This window comes from Anguilla anguilla, chromosome 5 (genome assembly GCF_013347855.1).
Source record: "Anguilla anguilla isolate fAngAng1 chromosome 5, fAngAng1.pri, whole genome shotgun sequence".
NCBI lineage: Eukaryota > Metazoa > Chordata > Actinopteri > Anguilliformes > Anguillidae > Anguilla > Anguilla anguilla.
In genome coordinates this window covers 10,175,908-10,201,893 of record NC_049205.1, presented here as the reverse complement: position 1 = coordinate 10,201,893, position 25,986 = coordinate 10,175,908, and the positions used below count along the sequence as shown (strand labels likewise).

The following is a 25,986-nucleotide window of genomic DNA, read 5'->3' as shown; positions in this document are numbered from 1 at the left end:
GGTCACATCGCCGCACGCAAACACCATACTGGATCTCGGTACGGGTCCATAAGTAAGCCAGTTCCATTGGTCAGGGCGGCCTGTCGACATCGGTTTGGTCTCCCATTTGTTTTGACTGCTGCGCCTTCGCCAGGGCAGGTGCGCTGAAGGGCTTTTCCCTCATGTGAGTCCCTGGGCTTCATCTGGGAGGGTTACCTGCTGCCACAGAGCTGAGCAGATAGCCCGTCTGTCACACGGGCTCGTCCTGCACGTAGGCCTGTGTTTTAATCCAGCTCCGAATGTGCCAACACATCTATTTGATATTATTTCATGTTTTATGTATCGAGTTTTAGGGTCTGTGTTGCGTTCTTGAGGGTGTTGTTCAGGTCTGTGTTAGGCTATGTGATGAAGTGCAAGGAATTTGGCTGGTTGACCCCAGTCGGACTAAGGCACTTCATTCACAGTACAGCGATGAGCATAACTGGTTCCCAATGTGGCTGGCAGTCCCGTTGGCTGTAGTATTTCTATGGAGACGAAGGGTCTCTGTCGTTATGGCAACCCTTCACAAGAGTCCCCACCGCCCAATCGGGTGCCCGTTTGTGGCCTGTCCGTGGCAGCTGCACAGGTGTCCGGCACAGTCGCCGCTGCGTCCCGTGTTTGGTTTTACGGCACAGGGTCAGAGGCTTGCCACGTACGCTCTCGAGTGACCCCGCGGCGTGTGGACGGACGGACGGACGGACGGACGAACGAACGAGTGGATGACGTCACCGTCTTTTAGCGCAGTGTGCTGTCGTCGTCGTTCGGGTTGTGTTGCCGGTATGTGTACCTGTGGGTGCATGTGTGCATCTTTTGTGCATGTCGCTGTGTGAGAGTTCTTATCAGTAGTGCTTGTTTTTCCCATGAATGAACCTCCCACCATTAGTCACAGGTTTCTGTAGACATGTTTAGTCTGGGCACCTTACCAAGATTAAAAAAAGCCTCTGTCTGGATGAGCAGTTCTGTTAAGGTTGGGGGGGGGAGGGGGAGCGAACATTTAGGCTACGTTTACACCGTCTGGTAAAAGTGACTCAATTCCGATTCCTTGCTCACCTATGGCGCAGATCGGATATGAATTATGGTCGCGTAAACACGAAAAAAGCACCTGGAATGGGATATTTTCTGATGTGTTTTGGGCCACATTCACGTGTGGAAATAAATCTGACAGGAATAAGATCTCTGCCCATGTGACTGTCATCTATATGCACAGGTGCACAAAGAGTCTGCATAGGCTGAAATTGAGGGGATGTTCATTGCGGACCTAAGACAGTTCGAAGAGCAATAGCTTGAGTTATTATTTCTGCCTCGTTTTGTGTCCGTCGTAGATGAAGATGTCCGTGGCGGCGAGGTTGTTTCCTTTCACACCGTGACCAAACTCTTCTGTGCGCATGCAGCTTATTTCAAGTGTAAACCGTGTGAGCACAGGTATGGAACATGGATCACTTTTAAAAGTTGATGTAAACGGACGGTCAGAAAAATAGGATACAGACAAGCAATCGGAACCGGGCATCAAGACGCGCGATGTAGGCCTAAACGTAGCCTCGGTTCAGTAATGATGTTGTTTCAGGGAGAGAGGCCAGCGGAGCGCTCCGCGCCGCATTCGGACATCCCGTCACCATGGCCACCGCGCGGCTGCAGCGTCCACGAGCGGCCCGCCGCTGCGCCTCGGTGCTGCAGGCACCTAAGGAACGCTCGCCCCGATCGAGGGAGCGGAACCCTTCGCACCCCTCCTGAACGCTTAGCGCACGGTCGCGGGTTAATGATTCACTTCGGCTTCGAAGCACCGCCGAGATTAACGTCGTAAACCCGCCGGGCGATGTTTGCATCGGGGCGGGGGGCGGGGCGGGGGGGGAAGTCCGACTCGCGCTGATTTCCAAAGACACCGGTTCCCCACGCAGAAGAATGTGGCACCCGTCCAGGAGCGAATTCCTGACGGCGAAAAGAACACACGGGCGGGGTGGTGGGGGTCTTTACAGGTGACCCAAACTTCCCTCTCCACCAAACCCGCGAACGAGCGCAAGGTCGCTCCCAGGTCGTCCGATCGGGTCGTCACGGTAACGCGACTCGATCCCACGTCCTCCCCTTCGCGATGGCGGCTGGCGGGTCAGAAAACGGTGGCGTTTCGGGGGTGGCGAGCGCGTTGTTTTAAGGTCGAAAAGAAACGGCCGCGGCCCTTTTGGGTGGGTGGGGCCCTTTTGGGTGGGTGGGGCCCTTTTGGATGGGTGGGGCCCTTTTGGGCGGGTGGGGCCCTTTTGGGTGGGTGGGGGATGCGGGTGTGTGATGTCCAGCCCGGTATTGTTCGGTCATGTTGTGGTGAGGAATGAAGCGGTAATAAAGATTGCCGGGGAAGATAAGAGCCTCCATTAATCGTCCCTCTTGCCGCCCCTGGCTTTCCTCTGAAGTGCCGGGCGTGTATCACTCTGTTATTCTTCCCTGATTGCTGTGTGTAATCTCTCTCTCTCTCTCTCTCTCTCATACACTCGCTCTCTATCTTAATTTTCAATTCAGTTCAGTTTAGGTTACTTTACTGGCATGGCAAAACAGTACATTTGTAGCTAAAGTAAGAAAGTATTAGACAGAACATACATCTGGCATTGAACAATACGTAATATGAGAAATATAATGCCTGGTGAGTTGGCACCGGTGGAGGTGACCTGCTGGGCTGGTGGGCAGCAGGGAGGGGTTGGTTTTGCTGGACGGGGTCATGAGGGCAGCCCAGACCAGAACCCCCACGGGCACAGACCTCCCTGTTCCACGGACCAATCCCAGCATGCACCGCTCTGATAATTTCCTTTTTTGCTGTGAATATCACTCAGTGGCTCTCAAAACATTCAGCCCCTGCCTCCTCCCCCCCCACCCCCCTCTCCTGGGAATGCAGGGATGTGGTGATGTGGTGTTCCACGCCACCCCCCGCCCCCCCCCCCCCCCCCCCCCCCCCCCAGTGCACCGTAGCGCTCACCCTGTAGCGGCGCGTCCTCGTCAGCGCGGGGCAGCCGGCGCTCTCAGCCCAGACGCGGGGCTGGAGTGACGACGGCGACGGTGGCGGTATCCTGATGCCCTTCGGCATCACAGTCCTCTCCCCAGCGTGCCCGTCGCAGGGAGCACGCCGCCGTTTGGAAATGACGCACATCAGATGGAATATTACGCAAATGTTGCAGATCATAAACCCTGGAGTGAGTTACACATCGCTGCCACACTTTTACTGACGCTGTAAGTGTTCCAGACTGGAATTCGCCTTTAACACTGTCCCCGCCGCCTCAAAGAAAAGCTTTTAGAATGAATTCAGGCATCGATGTGCGTCACTCAAGTCATCTTGTGTGTGTTATTCATTTCATCAACCCCCCCCCCCCCGCCGTGTGCATCTCCTCCTCCCGCTCACCACCACTCTGTCAGATTTAATGACCCCAGAAATGACTCCTGGGTAATTGGAGTGAAACTGGAACCATCTGTGACCCTGTTAAAAAAAAAAAAAAAGAAAAGAAAGCCCTCTTACAGGGACACCCGCCTTACCTGGGATTAGGGATGAGGGAGGGGGGGGGGCTCGCAGCGGACACAGTGACCCTGTAATCTGCCGTGATTATTTCCTGTGCCGCCATCGCCGCCGGGTTCGAGGCCGCCGCCGGAGCAGTTCCGCGCGGCTCGCACCCGGGTTAGCGGCCCGCCGCGCCGGTCGGCTTCGTCTCGCTGACACTTCTGCGTCTCGCGACAGACCCCCCGACTGCGTCGTAAACCCCGCTAATTAGATGGGAACGCACTGCGGTTAGACCCAGTTTACCACAAGGCCAAATTAAACGCCCGGGGAGGACGTACGCAGCTAAATTTATCTGTTTTGGGGGGGGGGGGCTTATTTTATTTCATTCTACTTTATTTTATTTTGAAAGTATGGTATCGTACATACAGATTAACTGCAGTCTTACGGTTAATAAGCCTTGGCCTAGAGTAGTCTCCAGTGTTTCTTCCCCAACGAGGAAACTCGGGAAAGTGTCTGGTTGGACGTCACTGACGGGCCCGGTTCACTGTTGTGATGTCCATTCGTCTGGTTTGTGCTTCGTACTGTACGTTCAATTACCACCCTCCCCCTGGAGTTCATTTGCACGTACTTAGTGAACTTTAGCAAATGCCAGTTGACCTGGAAACCTCAAATTTGTTTCTGTTTTCACTTTGACTTGTCAAAGGGTGTAACTGTAATGGAGGGGAAAATTTAGGAAATGGCCCTTAAAGCGTCCCTCGAAGAAGGCGTGTCGTTGTCATATTCACTTTTTTTTTTCGTTTTTGTTTATTTCTTTTACACATTTGTTGACCGCCGAGAAGCGCAGTCTGAGAAAGGGAGTGTTTGTTTGGGCTCTAAAGCAGGCCCTCCTTTCTCGCAGAGAGCCAAAAAAAAAAAACCTGCTCGTGTTTCCCGCCTGTGCCATCCTCTGCTCGTCCCCATGGCAACCAGGTCCTAGTCAATGAAGCAGAGGGGTCCTGGGCTGGTGTGTGCAGAGAGAGCTTTTTCTGGGGAGGACTTTGGAGTGCTCTCCTGGCCCAAAAAAAAGAGAAAGAAAGAAAGAAAAAGAAAGAAAAACCTGAAACCTCAATGCCCCAAATAGCAGATTTATAAGCCCTGCGCGGCGGGGAAAGTAACGGGCGGTGCGAGGGTCTTTGCATTCCAGCGCGGGGCTGTCCCAAGGCCCCGAAAGGGAGAATTTATAGGGCCTCCTCCGAGTGACCCGGGCCCTGCGCCAAAAATGTTTATTTAAAAAAAAAAAAAAGAGGTAGGCCTAGATAAAATTCCGGTCCTGCTCCTCACGTATTCACCGCCCCCCCCCCCCCCCCTTCCCCTCATGCTGTTTAATGGGGCTTGACAGATTTTAATGAGGGAGGATTTGTAAGGTTCTGCATGGCTACAAAAGATTTTGTTTCTCTTCTCTTTTTTTTTTGTTGTCGTGTTTTTTTTTTTTAAAAAGAAAAAAAAAAAAGTGATGCAAATCACTGCTTCTGAAAGCCGCTCGGCATCTCGGCCAGCGGGCCTGAATGAGCGGGCCCCGAGACAAAAACAAGGCCGGGCGAGTCGCCATGGAGACGGCGGAAAACACGGGGCGGCCGGCGCAAACGCGTCGAGCGCATGATGCTCTGACGCCCCCCACCGCCCCCCCCCCGCCCCCCCAAGGGCCCGAACGCCCGCCCGCCTGCCTGCCTGCCTGCCTGCCTACCAGCCTCACCGTTGCTGTCGCCCTAGACAAAATTACCTCGTTAGTGTCGATTGTTCCGTTTCGATGTTTTTAACATTTCGTCAGCAGTATGCCGAGGAATTTAGAAGCGTGAGATTGCAGGTTGAATCTTTAATGGAAAAACGGGTGTGGATGTGAATACTAAACTGTCCTGTGTTCGCGGGAGTGGATGTGAATACTAAACTGTCCTATGTTGGCGGGTGTGGATGTGAGAACTAAACTGCTCTGTGTTGGCGGGTGTAGATGTGAGAACTGAACTGCTCTGTGTTGGCGGGTGTGGATGTGAGAACTAAACTGCTCTGTGTTGGCGGGTGTGGATGTGAGAACTAAACTGCTCTCTGTTGGCGGGTGTAGATGTGAGAACTAAACTGCTCTGTGTTGGCGGGTGTGGATGTGAGAACTAAACTGCTCTGTGTTGGCGGGTGTAGATGTGAGAACTAAACTGCTCTGTGTTGGCGGGTGTAGACGTGAGAACTAAACTGCTCTGTGTTGGCGGCTGTGGATGTGAGAACTAAACTGCTCTGTGTTGGCGGGTGTAGATGTGAGAACTAAACTGCTCTGTGTTGGCGGGTGTAGATGTGAGAACTAAACTGCTCTGTGTTGGCGGGTGTAGATGTGAGAACTAAACTGCTCTGTGTTGGCGGGTGTAGATGTGAGAACTAAACTGCTCTGTGTTGGCGGGTGTGGATGTGAGAACTAAACTGCTCTGTGTTGGCGGGTGTAGATGTGAGAACTAAACTGCCCACAGGAGAACACAGGCGTCCCTCAGAGACGGAGGAGGCTCTGATGAGCAGAGAACTCTCAGCTGATCACGAGACGGGGAGGAGACAGGCCCGGCTTTGTTACTCACACATTCTCCTGCGTGCGGCCGCATACTTTCCAGATGAATGGCAGGTTTTTTAACAGATTACAGGGAGTCGAGAAGCTGCCGACGGCCGCGTCGGGGGCGGCCGCAGAGATTTGTTTTGTCTGCGGTAATAGCTTCTCGAACTGTCCGTTCCGAGCGGCGATCCTTAAGAATAATAAGAAACATTTGAGAAATGCGAGAAGTTTGTGTCGCCCTTTTGGAACGTGGTTTCAGGGAGTGAACGTGAAGAGCGAGAGACGGCTAACAGACAAGCGGAAAGACGCCGCGTCCGGTTGGCCGTTCTCCCGCAGCCTGGCTGCTCCGGGTGCGAGGGAGATGTGCTGCTCTGATGTGGCGTCTGCGCAGCCGAGCGGTCCGACTGCGCATGCGCGTCTGCGCTCTCCCAAATCGACAGGGTGTTTGAGTGACGGGACGAGCCTGCGAGGCGTTGGGTATTCTGAACTGGGGGGAGAAAAAGAAGGAAAACATGTTTTTTAAAAAAACATGTCAAGTCTTATTTAGTTTAGTTGCCTCGCAAGATGTTGAGGACAGGCCCGTGCGTGCCCCCCCTCCCTCCCCCCCCCCACACACACACAGTCTGGATGCCAGCCCCCTGCAGAGCCAGACGCCCACGCATCGCAGCGAAGAATGACTGGTGACTCACTCGCCCTTATCTTCCTCTCACACGCTCCCCATCGCCGCGGCCGTATCCGTGACGACGGGAGTCAGCGCTTTTACCGCGGGTGTCGTCGAAGGCCTCGGACAGATAGCTTATCGAGTGAAATCCCGACCCTGCTGTTCCGCGCTCGCCGGCTGTGTTTGGAAGGCTGATAAAGACGGTTTTGTTTTGTTGTTTTTTTTTTGACCGGCCTTGTTTGTATTCAGCGATGACCTGGGCGATCTGTGTCGTCTGTCAGCTCACGGACGTGTACCTGGGTAAATGTGGCACTGAGAGATACTGGGGAAGTGTGTGTGTGTGTGTGTGTGTGCGTGTGCGTGTGTGTTCGTGTGAGAGAGAGATGGGAACCTTTAACACAATGGAGTTGTGGGTTGGTTAGGTTTGGGGTTTGGGGTTACAGTGTTTAACGTCGTGGCCCACGCATGCTTAAGGTCTGATTATTTGGGAAGGGAGCTTGCAGAAGTGCAGTCCTGTTCCCATCCTGAAAGGTTTTCTAGAGTGGCGCAGGGGGGTCGCGGGCCTGGTCTTCGCCATCTGTAATACGGCGAGAGACGACTCTACTGAGGCAGGGGATCTGGGTGGTGTGTGATAACGTCAGAAGATGGTGGCACACACATCCGTCCTCTTGTCTGGTGCTGGTGAGGGAAAAAAGGTCTGTAAGCATCAAAAATCTGCAGAAACCTCAGAGAGAGGCTGAAAGCCCTGGAGTTGTGTTCCCCTTCTTATTCAGACGACGCTTCGACCTGAAAGGTCTCGGGCAGGTGCGAGCACACGGAAACCTCGCTTGAGTGAGAATAAGCGGAGCGTGTTTCTGGGGATTTCGCCGCTCTGTAACACGGAGAGCCTGGGCGTCCGTGCCTTCAGATTCGTATCAGGGCTTCCCCCCGCCGGTGTGACCTGACAGCGGAGACGCCGCACCTCCGCCCAATTCGCCGGCACTTCCGCGAACATCGGAGGGAAATCGATAAAAGCCCGGGCTCGGATCTCCGTGGAGAGGGCGGGGGGGGGGGGACGAGGCTCGCCGGTGCCATTTATAAGAATGGGCGGCGGCGTAGTCGTGCGTTCCCCGGGTTCGAGTGCAGGCCGCACGGCTGGCCTCGTCACGCCGCCGCCGCTCACCCTCTGAGGCGCTTCTCCCCTCCGCTGGCTGTTCTCCTGGGGGAAGCCCTGCGTGTGGCTGTGTGTGGCTGTGTGTGGCTGTGGGTGGCTGCGTGTGGCTGCGTGTGGCTGCGTGTGGCTGCGTGTGGCTGCGTGTGGCTGCGTGTGGCTGCGTGAGGCTGCGTGTGGCTGTGTGTGGCTGCGTGTGGCGGTTGGCCAGCTGTAGGCGAAGGCAGTGACTCGTGCTTCTGTGTGTTAACTGCACTTCCAATGGGCAGAATATGTATGTGCGTGTGTGAATGCGTGTCCTTACGGACGTGGTTGTGTGTGCGTGTGTGTGTGTGTGTGTGTGTGTGAGATTATGCGTGTGAATGTATTAGTCCGCATATGCATGTATCTTTGTATAGCCTATATATTTCTGTATGAGATTGTGTGTACATATGTTCTTATGTGAAAGTGTGTGTTTACATGTGTCTGCATGTGTGTGTCTGCATGTGTGTGCGTGTCGTTTTAAAACATCTTGGTGTCTGTTTGCCGGGGCCCGTAGTAGATCTTTTACACGCGGCATTCCAAAGGCCCTCTCCATGCGTACGTCCCCAGTCTTTTATACATCACTGATTTAGCTGGACTGTCTCTCTCTCTCTCTCTCTCTCTCTCCCCCCGTCCCTGCTGGCCGGCCGTGGTTGAGTCAGATCCCCCCCCCCCCCCAGCGAGTGCAAAGGGCACCTTATTGCCATGGCGAGGGCGCCAGCACCTGTTCTGTGATTGGGCATTCCTGGCATTCCCCCTGTCTAATTTTTAACATTTACTGTAGGCGCCTCGGACCGAACGCACATTCCAGACTGACAGCAGCTCCTGAGAGAGGGAGTGTGTGTGTGTGTGTGTGTGTGTGTGTGGTGAATGTGAATGTGTGTGTGTGTGCGTGTGCGTGTGGTAAACATGAATGCGCATGAGTGTGTGTGTGCGCATGTTTAGTTTATGTAAGAATTCCACTCAAGGTGAAATCTGTTAGAACTGGGTAGAGACACACCATCCTCTCTCTCACTCCCTTTCTCTGAAGAAAGTGGAGTCATTTTAATATTTGAAATCCTGTAACAGGTTTGAAAGGCTCAGCGTGTTTTCTTTTTATTTGAAGCATCTTTCAGTGTACCTCCTTTTTTCCCCCTCTCATCGTTTATGATCGCGTAATTTTAGAGGGAAATGTCTTGTGGAGAAAATGCACTTTATGGAGAAACAGGAGCTCAGCAGCTCAACACCACTGTTTGCCATTGTGAAGACACTGTTGAACACAGTAAATGCAGGCTGCTGTTGTCATTACTTTAGCACGTTGTGTTTATTGCCTGCTGTGGGGGTGGGGGGGTGTTGGGCTCTCCTCCTTCGTCAGCTGTGGCTCTGTGTGGAGGGTGTGGGGCCCGTGGCCTGTTTTGGCCCGGGACAGGGGGGAGCGGGGGCTGTTTGGTCCCCGGTCTGTGGATCCTTATCCAGGCTGCGGCTAACCTGCCGTCTGCACCCGATACCGTTGGTTCCTAGGCACAAACACGCACCCTTGCCTTTGTTTGTCACCATGCGCTCAACACTCTGGTGTACTGAGCCTTGTTTGTTCCATCGCCTCTGTTTCCGGGTTGTGGTGTTTGGTAATGCGGGGATATCGTGTGGAAGGGTTCCCTAACGCACAGCCCTTAACGCGGAACACCTGCGGGTCTTAACGATGTCACAGGTAGCATTCTGCCAAGGGCACAGCGGAGGTCAGTAAGCTCAGCGTTTCCTGAGTAGAGCATCCAGCCTAGCAGGCTGGTTTACGTTTGTCTGCTGTGATCAAGATTTACCTTGTAAATGTGAACCGAAATGAGGCAGTGTTACCCTGGTGGGCCGAATCCCTCCCTCCCTGGGCACCGCTAGTGCCGAACGCGTATAGGGTCGGGTGTGGAGACCCGGTGACACCGTGGCCCCGGTTCCCATACAACCTGTACCTAGCCTGCCGGGCCGATTTGCAGGGCAGAATTCGGTGCCTCATTTCAAGGCCACACACCGTCATCAGCTAAGTTTACACTCGCTCCGTCGACTCAGTCAATGACAGCACGTGCCGTTTAACGTGGCTTTCCGTTTGGTGCGTGTCCGCGGCCTGGGGTTTTTGGCGTTTTTGGCCTGGCCGTACCTTACAGTGGGAGGTGTTTCAGGCGCTGGGGCCCCGTGGGACTTTTCGGGCTTGGAGATTGGAGGAGTCGGGGATTGTTTGTCGGTGCGGTCAGTCACTCGCCCGACCAGAAGGAGCGCTGGACCGCGCCCGACGCCAGCGTCTCGGGCCTTCGTTTCCCAGCAGCCTGGCTTAGCGTGTTTCCCCTCCTTCCCTTCCCCGCTCACTCTCACTCTCACTCACAATAACAAACCCGCCTGGCATGAGACCACAGGACACCAACTTTAGACTTTGGCCACACTTTGCAAAGACACAGGAATGCGGCCCTTTTATTGTCCTGGTCCGAGCTAAGGATACAAGACCTCTCTCGCTCTCTCTTTCTCTCTCTCTCTCTCTCTCTCTTTCTCTCTCTCTCTCTCTCTCTCTCACTCTCTCACTCACTCACTCACTCACTCACTCTCTCTCTCTGTCTCTCTCTCTCTCGCTCTCTCTCACTCTAACTCAGTTGCTAAATATTCCTCACTCTTAGTCATTTTTCCAGCATGTCTTCATCTCTCTCAAACTCAGTTGCTCACTCCACTCTCTCCCTCTCCCCCTCCCTCCTTCCCCACTGTAGGGGTCTTGCTGAGTAAACTGAACTCATAGTAAGCTGCAGTTGGGGAAGTTCCATGTTTGTGAAGGACAGGATGTTCTCTCACTTCCTGGGCCTGGGGGCTGATGGGACGGGAATGATCAGTCAGTGTGATTGGGTGGGTGGGTGGGGGGGGGGGGAGTGATGGTTCAGGAATGTGATGTCAGTGTGATTGGGGGGAGGGGGGAGGGGGTGATGGTTTGGGAATGTGCAGCCAATGTCATTGGGGGGGGTGATAGTACAGGGGGGCGACATAGCTCAGGAGGTAAGACCGATTGTCTGGCAGTCGGAGGGTTGCTGGTTCAAACCCCGCCCTGGGCGTGTCGAAGTGTCCTTGAGCAAGACACCTAACCCCCAACTGCTCTGGAGAATGAGAGGCATCAATTGTAAAGTGCTTTGGATAAAAGCGCTATATAAATGCAGTCCATTTACCATTTACAGGAATGTGCAGTCAGTGTGATTTTGGGCGGGGTGATAGTGCAGGAATGTGCAGTCAGTGTGATTTTGGGCGGGGCGATAGTGCAGGAATGTGCCGTTACTGTAATTATGGGGACCCCGTCTCTCCAATCACGAGCCCACGCTTGCTGCTCCTAATGTCCCCGCAAGTTATGTATCATGAATAATATTGATCAGGAGGTGCATAGCTGTGAAATTCATTTATATGCTGATGATGCCTTTGTGTACGCCTCTGCTCCCACTCAAAAATATGCCATTGAAGTCTGACAATACGTTTTTCAAATCTATTCAGATTGCTCTTTGTGAGTGTGCATAAATAAGGATTTTTTAAAAATAGAACTGTATATGTGTGTGTGTGTACGCTTGTATGACTGTGTGTGTGGATGAGTGTATGTGTAGCCTATATATTTGTGTACGTTTAGGTGCTCGTGTGTGTGTGGATGAGTGTATGTTTGTGTGTGTTTGTTTGTGCGTGTGCGTGTGTCTGTGTGTTCGAGTGTTTGTGCGTGTGTGTGTATTTGTATGTGTATTTGTGTGTGTGTGTATGTTGTGTATTTGTATGTGTGTGTGTGTGTGTCCTTTTGTGTGTATATATTTGTCTGTGTTTGTGTGCATATATTTGTCTGTGTTTATCTGTGCATATATTTGTCTGTGTTTATCTGTGCATATATTTGTCTGTGTTTATCTGTGCACATATTTGTCTGTGTTTATGTGTGCACATATTTGTCTGTGTTTATGTGTGCACATATTTGTCTGTGTTTATGTGTACATATATCTGTGTGTTTATACGTGCTGCAGACTCACGCGGCTCTCTGTCCCTCAGGCTGACGAAGCCGCTGTCGTTTGCGGACTGCGTGGGAGATGAGCTGCCGTGGGGCTGGGAGGCCTCTTACGACCCGCAGATCGGCATCTACTACATCGACCACATCAACAGTGAGTCTGCCAGCTCCTCCCCCTCGCCACGAGCGTCCGGGCTGCCCGCAGCGCCGCTCAGCGCCGTCTTTCAAACGTCCGTCTCCGTTTCCACGACCAAGGGGGGCGGTGTACAAGCCCTACATTTTCTTTCCCCTTTCTCTCTTTTTTAGGTTTAAGTGACCTTTTCACTATTCACTCACTGTCGTTCAGTCACTCATTCACTCCGTCCTTTGCGCGCTCTCGCTGTCGTAATCGTTCGCTCGCTCGTTCGCTCGCGGTCAGAGGCTCGTTCGGAGTTACGCGAGCTTCCGCACTCGTCGTTCGTTCGTTCGTCCGTTCGTTCGCTCGCTCGCTGAGCTAGCCTTTCCGTCGGCAGTAAATCGCGGTTGCGACTGCACCACCCGAGGGTGAAAGGGTCTGCAAAGATGTCACACCCACGTAACGGTCCAGTTATTGCCTGCCATAACCTGCCCCCCCAACACCACGCCCCCCCCCCCCGACTGCACTAGTGCAGCTAATAGAAAGACTCCTGAAGCTGCGGTATTGATTTCACTGAGCAGAATTCTGTCTTGAGAGATGGCTCAAAATTATAATTATTTTTTTTCTCCCATAATTTAATGAAGTTTAAATTCTTCTCTAGCAGTGGATGCTGGGCTGCTTTGGAAAAATAAGAGAAGAGGGATGGGAAACGCGCCGCGTTAATAATAAAAAACTCCACGAAACTGAGTTATGAAATGAAAGAGAGGAATGATGGCCGCTTGGTCTGGCTGCTGTAATTCCCCGGCAGGTTTCAGACCCGAGCTCGTTCGTTATCCTGCAGGTAAATGAATCACAGCCCGCCGTACCGTAGCGTCTGGCCCTGTGACACACGCCGTGGCGGAAGTGCGTCATCTGCCATGTAACACACTAGTGCAGGTGTGTCATCTGGTCATGTGACACACTGTAGTGGAGCTCTGTGCAGGTGGAGCTCTGTACTGATGGTGCTCTGTGCAGGTGAGCCTCTGCGCAGGTGGTGTGTTGGGTGGAGCTCTGTGCCGGTGGAGATATGGTGTTGGACTATGGTGTTCAGCTGTGTAGGATTGTGTGGTGTTGGACTGTGTTCTGCCTTACACTGTGGTGTAGACTGTGTTCAGCTGCATAGGAGTGTGTGGTGTAGACTGTGTTCAGCTGCATAGGAGTGTGTGGTGTAGACTGTGTTCAGCTGCATAGGAGTGTGTGGTGTAGACTGTGTTCAGCTGCATAGGAGTGTGTGGTGTAGACCTTGTTCAGCTGCATAGGAGTGTATGGTGTCGACTGTTCCGCTGGGTAGTAGTGTGTGGTGTATACTGTGTTCAGCTGCATAGGAGTGTATGGTTTATACTGTGTTCAGTGGGATAGGGCTGTGGTGCTGGACGGTGTTCAGCTGGGTAGTGGTGTGTGGTGTAGAATGTGTTGAGCTGCACTGGAATGTGTGGTGTTGGACTGCGTTCAGCGGGACAGGGCTGTGGTGCTGGACGGTGTTATTGGGGGTGATGTGGTGAACGCCATGCTGATTCGGTCACGCAGAGGTCAGAGAAAGGCGAGACTACCTGACTGAGGCAGGAATGCGTCTTCCGCCATCTTGCCAGGAAGAGCGTCTTCAGACCCCCGCTGTTACCGCCATCTTCTAGCGGTCTGAGAGCGGAGACTCAGAAAAAAAATGTGATGTTAAGCCTACAGGGGCGCGTGATTTAAAGCAAGACGGACATCTTAGGGTTGTCTGGGGTGTATTAAAGCTGAACAGCATCCTTCCACTGCGGGTCTGCTATGGGGCACATTATGAGCTAGCAAGTCTGAATTACATTTGCATCTGCATGTATTTATAGTTATTGGGAAATGCTTAGAGTGGATTATGCATGGATCCTCCGTATAACTCTTGCGCACATACAGGTTGTCAAATTAGTCTTGCGCTGTGACTAAACATGTTCCAGACTTAATTCATTCTTCGCTGCTCAGAAAGCCCTTGGGTTTCTTAAGTGTTTTTTTTTTTTCCCTCGTGGAATTGCATAGATCATTTTTTTTTTTAGCGTGCGCAGATTTTGTTTGTTTACCTTTTTATTCTTTTTCGTCTTTGGAGAAAATTCTGTCGTCCGTCCGTCAAAATGGGCAGATTTATTGCCCACCATTTATTAATTATAAAAGTATAAGTAGAGGCTGAGAGATTTGTGTGAGGGAAGTTATAAATGTAATTTACTATCATTGCAACCATTTGTTCTGAATCCATTGATCGTTTTGCATTATTATTATCAATGTCGTTATTATTGAACTGTCAACAGCAGCAGTTTTTTCCCCTAAATTTTTCTCTAAATCTCTTTTTAAAATGGGGACGTTACCACTGCACCGTCTGTGTACTTTGTATTACACTCTTTGTCGCGGATGTCTCTCTGTTATAGTCGTAATGCCAAGGGTAATGTCCCCCAATCTCTTTGTGTATGATGATGAAATGACTTAATGCCTTGTCCATAAAGGGAACGGCAGTACTTTCAAAGTCAGATGTGAGTCAGCTGTGGATGATTGGTCCTCATTGAAATCGACACACTTTTTAGTCACGCAGAATGAAAAACAAGTTCAGGACAATTAGCACTTTTTTTTTCAATTTGGTACTTTTTTTTTTTGGCTATCCTCCCCTATCACAATCTCACGGTGTCTTCTCTGGTGTGAAGTTTTAATTGTTGAACGCACCCGACGTGAACAAATATTCGCAGGTGTTCGTCACGCCTATAACAACCCCCTACTCATTCTGGCGGAGCTCGAACGTAATCGTTCACAACCTCCCGTGATGGACTAGCGGAGCCAAAATGGCCGACGTCGTTTCGACAACGTGGGCCCCGTCCTCAAAGGAGAGCGCGTTTTAAAGGTCCTTGAGAAGTCGGACGTGCTTCTGTGTGGACTGTGACGGACAGAAAGGTGAGAAGCAGCGGTCGGACGCAGGGCGGCAGCGCGTGGACACGCGCGAGACGTTCGCTGTGGGAAAAAACGCCGTGCCCGTCGCTGAACTCGCCGCGCCGAGCTTTCCTTTATCGGACAGAAATATTCCAAGCATCCCTTCTTCCCCCCCCGTCGGGGCCTACGTTTTTTTTTTTTAAGGCCGCATTTATTCGGTCTTTCCGAGCGCGAGCGTAACAAATCCCCAGCAGCGAAATCAGTTCCCCGTCAGTTTTTCGGACGTTGCATTATTTACGCCACGTGATTGAATATACAGAACGATCGTGCTGAGCTGTGAGTGCTCGCGGGCTTGCGTGTTGGGTGTTGGGTGTTGGGTGTTGGGGAGAGTTATCGAGGAGATCTATGCATCTCCTTCCAGATTCATCTATTTTTGATGTTTATTTGTGTCAATAAATTCTTGAGACCGTACGCTTTAGACTTTTAAGCTTTGAATGCTTCTGCTTGGCAATTACTGATTTACCACGCTGAACCAAATGGCTGACAAATTTAGTTCAACTTTAACTGGATGTTGCAAAATATTTTTACGATCATTTTCTCTTCTTTTTTCCCCCATTGGGGGCTTCATTTGTTGTTGCAGAACTGAGAATGTATTATCTTCCCCAGTCACTGTGGGGTTCTCCCACAGTGTAAATGGTAGCCTATATATGAGTTTATTTAGTATTGTTTTCTCCATGAAAAATTAATCTCTTTTGTTTGCATTGCCTGGGAGAATAGGGAATGATATGTTTTAAGATTATACGTTTTGTTATTGTTTGGCAATAGATTTTGAGGTAAATGCATATCCTTTACGCTTTTTATAGTTGTAGCCCGTACTCACACAGCACGCAGACTTGCATACGTGCATGGTTGCACACACAACTGAACACACACGCTCACAGACATGCATGCATATGTATATACACACACTCAGAACTACACAAATGCACACCAGAAGCATGTAGCCTACTTGTGTACACGCTCATACACACACACACATAAACGCACACACACACACACAGAGCACACATATACATGCATAAGTGTGTATTCACACACTCACAATACACAAATGATCACGACAAGCACGTACATGTACACACACTCACACACACTGTATTTCTATTACAGCTGTGCTGTGCTGTGCGGTCTGCACGCTGTGCTGTGCTGTGCTGTGCTGTGCTGCGCTGCGCTGTGCTGATTGTGAAAGCGCAGGGGCGGAGGTGCTGCGCTCCCTGGGCCAGGCCCCACTTCCGCAGCCGCTGGGTCTTGCGTAAACTCCCCCGGCCCCTGGTCTCCCTGCATTGTTTCAGCGGCGGGGGGGGAGGTAAGGGTTTTGTTATGAATCTGCGCTGGAATATTTCTCACACTGTAGCCTGGAGGAGGCGGGAGTTCCTTATGGAAGTAGTTTTTTTTTTCCCTCTTTCTTTCGTCTTGGATGGTTGGCATTTTTTCTTCATCCTATTTGAATATTCCCACACGGCTACCGTCTGTTACAGTTTGCTGGGTTTTAAGTTCACAGGTAAAAATCCACTGGGTTCTTGTCTCGGGCGCAGAGTTACATTTTTCTCCCAGCTAAGCTGTTTTTAAATTGAGTTTATGTTTTTCAAAACACAAATTTATTTCCCAGAGAGCACACTTGTTTCCTTCGATACGTTTCACGCATCGAGCAGCTACCGAAGCTCTGAATCCCTGAGCGTTTTCATAGGATGTCCCGGGAGATGTGCGTTTTCAGGACGAACAGGCCGAATTAGGCAGTCGCGTATTCATACCCGAGCCCGTGGTAGGGACAGCTGGGATACCACAGAGGCCCGTGTGAGCCGTAATGGGCGAACTGCGCGTCCGCTAACGTGGAACAGCGCGCCTCCGAAAATTCAGGCGTTCCAACGCCGTCGACAGAATGGCACTAGTCTTTGAAAATGAAACCGATTGGCTGAGAGGGCCTGGTACAGTCACCCTGCTGTCCCTGGTCTTTGAGGGAAAAAGTGGGCATGTCGCCTTCCCTTATGGGGTTCCCTCGTTCCTCACGGTCCTCGGTAGCGTCCAGTGGGGATTCGAATAGCGGGAGTACCCTAAATCAGCAGGAACGGACGGGTTCCAGTGACCTGAAACTGTGCAGTGCGCAGAACATTTCAGTTTCAGGAAGTTCAGGAAACCTGAGCAGGCTTACGTGACAAAGTTGGCAGCATGCAGCTTTAGTAATTATTGACTCTGTCAAGGTATGTCTGCTCAGAATGAATGGTTGGTATGCAGTGTCACAGTGTACGCTGTGTAGCTCTGAAACATTGTGTGACATCAGCACATTGGTGAAGGGGGGTTATTGGTGGAAGTCAGGCACAATATGAATGATGATTAGACTGTTGTGACATCACCTTATAAAAGAGGGTTTTCACCAATCACAGAGAAACAACACAAACGGTGATTGGTGGGTACTACTTCCTGCTAATATCCGCAGGGGAAGGTAACCCTTTTCTTTTTTGTAGAGTGGCTCTGGGTGCTCTTTAAAAGGCTCATCAACACAAGATGTGAGGAATCTTGGGGAAAGGTGACAGTCTTGCGTTCACCGCTGAAGGTGTTCTGGGGAGCTTTGTGCTGCTTTTCACCTGGTGCAGCGTGTCTGTAGTGTGGTTTAATGGCCGTGGACACGGACTGCGTGTGCATAACCGTCTGAGCCCGGTCAGGTCTTGCTAGAAGAGGGCTAGCGTAGCTGTCTGTGGTTAGCAGCTGCTCAGAACAGTGTCTTGCTTCTTGTAAGAGCTGGAATGGTTCGAACTGCTGTGTGGGAGTGGTATCACAACCGACCCCCCCCCCTCACCCCACCCCGAAGCCAATCCCTCCCGCCATGCCCCCCCCCCCCCCTTAGAGCATGTGGATTTGAGTGCTTTTTTCTGTATACCCATAATCCGCTCCAGGGCTGAACAGGATCCAGTCAGGTCTTCAGGCCGATATCACATTGGGTGGTGGGTCTGGTGGTTGCCATGGAGCTTCCACAGCCGTGACCCCTGTAAACTGGGAGGGGCTTGGCGGGCCGCGAACCCCGCGGCGGCTGCGGTGTCTCATGGAATCAGGCGGTCGCCGGGGTGGGAGGCTCGCAGACGGTGTGCCTCCCCCTCCAGCATCGGTGTGTGGGGGGTGGGGGGGGGGCGTAAGCGGTCAGATGATGCGGAACGTCTCGGGGTCAGGTGACCGTCTGCCGTCGGTCTGACTCCGGGGGTCGGCCTCCGCTTTACGGCGGGCGCGTGACGGACGTCTCCTCTGACCGCCAGAGGAGCGAAATTCACCCAGGGCCTCTGCGGCAGCCGCAGGCTGAGTAATGTTTTTTTATCGAAGGGAACCTTCGGGGAGACGCTGCTGGTTTCACCGTCCTCCATCACACACCCCGTGTGAGGGTCAGTTTGGTGTAATCCGTAGCAGAGTACACTTGTTTCGTACACATCTGCGGGAAGTCGACGTCAAGCTGACTGGCTTTCCTACTGAGATAGCTCAGGTTGGAAACTGTAAAGGGGATATAAATATTCAGACGTGATTTACAATACATTGCATTACATTTGTTTAGCAGATGCTTTTATCCAAAGCGTCGTACAAAAGTGCATACCAAAGGCCATTGGAACAACTGCAAAACACAGGTTCGATAAGGTACAGTGCTAATTTTATATTAGCATTAGAAGGACGTGCCCTTCTACAGGTGCCTCGTCCCAGCCATTGAGAATCAGCCAGGATTAGCGCTCCTGCTGAACGTGTTAACGGGACGCAGCGTACGGCGCGCTACGCGTCGCTAACGCGAGCGAGCGAGAGGGTGAGCTGGAGCGGGCCGCAGGTACGGCGCGTCTCTGGAACCGCGCGGCCAGCCGCCGGGGAGAATCTGGCTCTCCCTCATAGCGAGCGAGCTGCACATTGCTGGCATGCCTGCTGTGGCGCGGAGGGGTTGGGCCGCCTCCTGTTTTTGTGAGGAGCGCTGCCGCTTTCGAGTAACCCTTTCGCTCCCACGGAGGAGCGCCTTCCCTGGAGGAGGAGGAGGAGGAGGGGTGGGGGCATGGGGGGACGTCGTCTCTGTGGACAGGACGGGGGGGGGGATTAAGCATGTATTTTTTTGGGGAAGATTGAAATCAGTCACATTGCATTTATTTAGCAGACGCTTGTATCCAAAGCGACGTACAATTCTATTCTTAGGCATTGTGCTTCCATTTCTCTCTCTGTTTCTTTCACTCTTTCGAAAGGCCTTTGCCCCAGTGTTCCTCTACTTTACAGTTTTATGATAGCATGGACTAATAGACCAGTTTTAACCCCGAAAGGTCAGCTGTTAGCTGTTAGCTGTAGCGCCAGTGAAATATGAAACAGCGTGTTAAGCAATTTGTTTTTAAGCACTTCAGTGCCAGGGATGCTATTCTTATTCCTGTGTTTATTAATGTGCGGACTGTATGACATTTTTTGTTTATGACAGATTGTCTGCATTTCGGTTTGTTTTTATCCGTGTGCATCTCCCCACATATTTATAGTCTCAGACGGAAGACTTGTTGCGTGTTGAGGAAGAAGCTGTTCGAGTTCAGTAACGACTTTCTTAATAACCTGATTTGTATCGGATGCTTCGCAAAGTGCTTCTCAGAGCATAAAGCAAATGGGGCGATCTAACTAACGCTGTAATAAAAGTAAAAGAATGATAAAAAGAAGATTATGTATGTATACGGAACATAAAATGCGAGAGAAAAAGAATATGGAATAAAAATAAGTCAAATAAATTAAAAAGATAAAAGACAATAAAACATAAGTAAAAAAAAGAACTATACATTACCATTATATTAATATTCCCTTTCATTTATTTCAATGAATTATAATGGCTCCCAATTCCCTTTCATTTATTTCAGGGAATTTCAGTCGCTTTTTTGCTCAGCCAAGTGAGTCGTAGGGCTGGCTCTGCGGCCTGACCGTTTGAGCGTTTGAGTCCTTAGCAGTAGCGGTCGCGGTCCGTCATAGCAGCTGCATGGTGCCGGTCCTCAGTGGTGACCGCTGGTCATTGGTCCGATGCAGTGTCCATCACAGTGCGTCAGCCCTTTGCGGTGGTTGGCGCATGCCGGGCCGTCCTGATTGTGTCTGTCCATCGTAGCGACTGATTGTTTTGGTCTGTAATAGCGTGCCGTGTCGTGCCGGTCTGTCGCAGTGACCGCAGCCTGTCCCCCCCGCTCCCCCCCGCAGAGACGACGCAGCTGGAGGACCCTCGGCAGGAGTGGCGCAAGGAGCAGGAGCGCATGCTGAAGGACTACCTGACGGTGGCGCAGGACGCCCTTAGCACGCAGAAGGAGCTGTACCAGGTGAAGGAGCAGAGGCTGGCGCTCGCCCTGGACGAGTACGTGCGCCTCAACGACGCCTACAAGGAGAAGTCCAGCTCCCGCACCAGCTGTGAGTGTGCCCGCCGCCTCGCCTGTTTCACCCGGCGGTGTGTGGGACACGGCGTCTGACTGATCTTTAAGCATGACTCCAGACATCACACTGTACTAGTTCAGCCTGTCAAAATGGCTTCTTTTAAACGTGATGTGAACAAAGTAATTTGACACAATGATGCATAATTGGTGGCAGTGTCACTCTGGGTTAGGCAGGATTCCGTCACCCGTGATCCACCTCTCGTCACTCTCTAGCGACCCCCACTGACCATTTTGGTACCTGCAGTCTGCTTACTAAAACCGCACATGAAGTGTCTTTCCACGACTCGCGTCTGTGCGAGTTTGGCTTACGGGTTTCAATGTGAAAAGAAGCAGGTGGCAGCATCACATGCTTGCATACACTCTCACGCATCCACAGCATGCATCAATCATTTATTTCTTGTTTCTGGACTAAGTTTTGCAGACTACAGGTTGCCTTCAGGCGCATTTTGTGTATTTCTTTGTATTTATCGTTAGTTCGTGTTTTAATTGGGTCTAATTAAAGGGTGCACTGCAGAGGAATCAGCAAGTCGCCGCGTACCAGTTCAGCGAGGCAGGTTTAGCGCGCAGCTCATTTCGCGTTTGCGGTCCCCGGGCAGGTGCACACGGGACGCACGCCGCAATGAAAGCTTTTCCCGCCGTTTGTCCCCCTGTTCTTTCGTTTCTCTGTGCCGTGAGCTCTGACTTTATCCCCCCCCCCCCCCCCCCCCAGTGTTCTCGGGGTCGTCGTCCAGCACCAAGTACGACCCCGACATCTTGAAGGCGGAGATATCAACCACTAAAGTCAGGGTAAGGAAGCTCCTCCGTTACTCTATTCCTCCTCTTTATTAAAATGTTTTGTTCTTTATTTTTTTGTACTCCGGCGGGGTTGGGGAGCTTCCTGTGGTCTACGGTCAACGGGGTGTCCTCCCTGGGCTGTTTTTATTTTTGTTTTTATTTTATTTTTTTACGAGCGTGAACTTGAAAGAGAACGATGTGTGCTCTTTTTTTTTTTCTTATTTCCCTCAGGTAAATAAACTGAAGAGAGAACTCTCGCAAATGAAGCAAGAACTTCTGTACAAAGAACAAGGCTTTGAAACCTTGCAACAGTAAGTCCCCTCTGCACCGAATATCACCTCACCTGTGCGTTCACTTCTCTGTCGCTCCTGCATCGGACAGAGAAAAAAAAAAAGACGTCATTTCTCCTTTTAAACTGAACCGCGTAGCGACAGCTCAAGACAAGCCTGACTTTTGCGATATTAAATATTGGGCTCGTATGATCGAGGGCCCGCTCTCGGCGTAATTGGACCAATCTCCCGTTTCGATTGGCGGAGAGGTTCATTAGAAAAGGCGCAAGCGAGGCCGGCCGGACGCGGCGCGGACGAACGGCGGGATCCATCCCGCCGAGCTCGTATCGAGAAACAAATCGTCGAGCGTGAGGTACGGGTCTGGGGTCGTGCGCGAGGCACTACAGCCGAATAACACACTCCTGCCTGACGCGCAGTAAAAGACGTGTGCCGCTTAACTTTGGTTAGGACTTCTGATGTCATCAAAGGATAAAAAGGCTGAAGGCCATCTGTGTACCCTGGTGGCGTACCGCTTTTATAAAAATACAAAAACGGGCAATGTTTAACTTTTTCTAATGGTAAGGTCACTCCAAGAAAAGTCATCAAATTTCATGCCGAAAAATGTAAAATTTTAGGGGGGTTTCCACTGCTGTTAACCTCAGGAAAGGTTCGTTCTAGACCCCGAGGACGACGCAAAGGTTAAGAGGAACGATTGCGGCCTTGCTTTCAGGCGAAGAGCTGTGAACGGCCTATTCCGTTTCATCACTCGTTTGCTTAGGCCCTTGGCCAGGGTGTGTGAGCCAGAGCGTGCATTTTCCCCTCCTCCGTGGAGCCAGATTGAAAGGAGAATGTGTGTAAAAACGCGGTGTCCTTCGACCTCGCGGTAGCACAGAAGCGCCGGCGCGAGATCCTCCTCTGCAGCTCTCTGCTTCGCATCCTCTCACACCTGAAACGCATTCACTAAGCACCAGGCGAGGGGAGAAGAAAAACCACACCTATCACTGTGAAACGCGACTTAAATATCCATGCTGTCACTGCACTGTGAGTGGCTTGATACGTCCTGGACGTGTTTTTGCGCATGCCAGCAGATCCCACGTTGCATTCTGGGTCTTTGAGGCATTTTGTCTTAAACCAGATACTTGCTGGCTTATCTGATGACATCTTGAGAGGCTGTGTGGTGTATGTGATGATTTTGCACACACAGACATGCACATACTCGCACACACACACAGACACACACTGACACACACGTACTTGCACGCTCACACAGACGCACACAGACACACACATACTTGCACACACTCACACAGAGACACACGTACTTCCATGCACGCACACACCAGACACACACACACACACACACACCAAGAGCAGACATGCAAAGAATGCAGACACAGAGGAGAGAGATGCACAGAATGTGCACGCGTGCGCACATAACAGACATGTACAAAATGTTCACGCAACAGGGTAGCACACACACACAGAAGAGATATGCACAGAATGTACATGCACCCAAACGAACATGCACACAGGACATGCATGGCATGTATGAACAGACAGGCAGAACATGTTGACGCACACACACTTACACAAGCCCGCACTCACGCACTCACACATGAATGCACGCACACACACGCGCACACACACACACTTACACAAGCACGCACACACGCACTCACACATGAATGCACGCACACACACGCGCACACACACACACACACATGCACACACACACACACACACACACATGCAAGCATGCACACACACACATGCACACACACACATGCGTGCACACACACACACACACACACACACACACAAGCGTGCGCACACATGCACACGCATGCATGCACACAAGCACACACAAGCACACACACACACACACATGCAAAGCCATATCATGCTCCTCTCAAGGCACATTTAATTGCCTGTATTTATTTGACTTTTGCATCTATCTAATAACCCGCGGTGTTTTTCACCACAGGGTCTTGCTATCTGTCAGCGCCTGGGAAGTGGGTGGTTAAGTATCTGCTGTGTCTTCGAGCTGCAGTCTGAACTCGGAGACTAATTCCAATTTTTCACGCAAACCGAGGACGTTTATTGCCCCAAGTTTCGCATCACGGTTAGCCGCCGCGGTACCTCACATCGCGGTTAGCCGCCGCGGTACCTCACATCGCAGTTAGCCGCCGCAGTACCTCACATCGCAGTTAGCCGCCGCAGTACCTCACATCGCGGTTAGCAGCTGCAGTACCTCACATCGCGGTTAGCCGCGGCAGTACCTCAGGGCTGTCGCAAAGCTGATCAAACGACCCCGCTGCGTTAGGCTGAACGCATACATTCTTCCAGCCGCGTGCGCCAGCTATAGCAGTTTCCTGGGGTGGATTGATTCTCTGGCCTGGAAGGTCTAGCTGCACTGTAGTGGTTAGCATTCCGTGTGTGGTCATGCCTGGAAAGAATACTGGCCAACGGGTTACATTGAGTAGGTTTTTTGAAATGTATTTTTTTTTTTCTGTTTTTCCCAGAACTCTTAGTCGGTGTTATAAAACACTTTTGATTTCAATTACCAGATAGGAACAAGTAATAACTATTTTAGCTCCCATGACAACCGCTAATATTACAGCAACTACCGTTCCTTGTCTTCTATTGTACTACAACTATTTCTAGTAATGTTACTATTACTATGACTATGATGACTATGTAGTATTGTTAATAAGTGTAATGTGCTAATGGTGGGAGAGACTGGAAGGAATTTCTCTGTCCAACCCTTAAAGGTTTCTCCAGTGTGGGGGAAAGTGATCGATAGCATGCCCTGCGTTTGGAGGATTGGCAAACCCATATACTTGAGGGTACTTTCGTAGCACACGTGCGAAATATTTAACATACCATACTGTTACATCGAGGCCACGGAAAGGCATCGCCCGTTTTGAATAGTACAATTAGAGACCTGTTTCTCGCTAAGTAGCTATTTGTCATCAGGGCTTTTGCATTGAAAATGAAAGTGATTTAAATATTTGGTTGTGCCATACTATTTCTGGTATGTTAATACCACATACCAGTGCGTTAATGATGAATAATTTGTTGAGGTTTTCTGAACCGGCGATGGAGTTCGGGCAGTGGGGTGGGGGTTGGGAAGGCGAGCGCGATTCGTAATTGCTGGTTTCGTTCCACCTTGAAATGACTCTTTTTTTGTTTGTTTTTCCCAGAATCGACCAAAAAATGTCTGGTGGCCAGAGTGGCTACAGGCTGAAGGAGGCCAAGGCCATTGTGAGTGAGCTGAAGTCCATTCGCAAGGCCATCAGCTCCGGGGAGAAGGAGAAGCAGGACCTGATGCAGGTGTGCCCTTTAACTCCCCTGAGTCCAGGCTCAGTACAGCCATCCTCTCTCTCTCACTCACGCACGCACGCACCGGTGCATGCACACACAAACCTACACACACACACACACGCACGTGCATGCACACACAAACCTACACACACACACACACGCACGTGCATGCACACACAAACCTACACTCACACACACACGCACGTGCATGCACACACAAACCTACACCCACACACACACACACACACACGTGCATGCAGACAAACACACACATGCACGCGCATGCACACACAAACACAGACACACATACACACGTGCATGCACGCACACACAAGCAGACACACACACACGTGCATGCACACACGCACGTACACACGTGCATGCCCACACACACAAACACACACACACACACACGTGCATGCACGCGCACACAGAAACACACGCACCGCTCGCACATTCCTTGAATATGCTTGTGCTGGGTGCGTCTGTTTGTAATGGGAGGGCAGTGGCTTGGCTTGGCTGACGGCTTTAATGCGGGCGTGACATCACCTGTGGGCGTCCGCCAGCCACGACCCGGGTGTCCGTCCTGCTCTCAGCGGCACGAGCGTACCGCACATAAATACCATTGTGCAACTGCAAAGTCAGCCCTGCTAGATTTTAAAGTGAACTTATGGCGCGTGTGTGTGTGTGTGTGTGTGTATGTGCATGTCCATGTGTGTTTGTTCGTGTCTGTGTCTGTGTGTGTGTGTGTCTGTGTGTGTGTGTGTGCGTGTGTGTGTGTGTGTGCGTGTGTGTGTGTGTCTATGTGTGTTTGTGTGTGTGTGTGTGTGTTTGTTCGTGTCTGTGTGTGTGTGTGTGTGTGTGTGTGTGTGCCTGTGTGTGTGTGTCTCTGTGTGTGTGTGTGTGTGTGTGTGTGTTTGTGTGTGTGTGTGTGTGTGTGTCTATGTGTGTGTGTGTGTGTGTGTGTCTATGTGTCTATGTGTGTTTGTGTGTGTGCGCGCGCGTGTGTGTGTGTGTGTGTGCGCGCGCGTGTGTGTGTGTGTGTGTGTGTGTGTTTGTTCGTGTCTGTGTGTGTGTGTGTGTGTGTGCGTGTGTGTGCGCCTGTGTGCTTTTTACGCGTTCCCCTGCAGTGTCTGGCCAAGCTGAAGGAGCGGTTCCACTCGGACCAGAACATGGGCCGCTCGGAGCCCGACCTCCGGCACCCCGCCGGGGCCCACCTCCTGCTGTCCCGCCACACTCTGGACGCGGGGTCCCAGACCGACGTCTCCGGAGAG

The 25,986-nt window shown here is 51.4% G+C and overlaps 1 protein-coding gene across 1 annotated transcript in view; it reads left to right on the top strand.

Annotated features, from left to right (window-relative positions):
* Nucleotides 1-25,986, top strand: part of LOC118228088 (protein WWC2-like) — a 55,383-nt gene that overhangs the window by 6,273 nt on the left and 23,124 nt on the right. Inside the window, exons 2-7 of the mRNA XM_035419345.1 lie at nucleotides 11,897-12,006; nucleotides 20,119-20,322; nucleotides 21,055-21,131; nucleotides 21,351-21,430; nucleotides 24,592-24,721; nucleotides 25,843-25,986. Coding sequence (XP_035275236.1) covers nucleotides 11,897-12,006; nucleotides 20,119-20,322; nucleotides 21,055-21,131; nucleotides 21,351-21,430; nucleotides 24,592-24,721; nucleotides 25,843-25,986 — 745 coding nt within the window. The remainder of the gene's footprint in view (nucleotides 1-11,896; nucleotides 12,007-20,118; nucleotides 20,323-21,054; nucleotides 21,132-21,350; nucleotides 21,431-24,591; nucleotides 24,722-25,842) is intronic.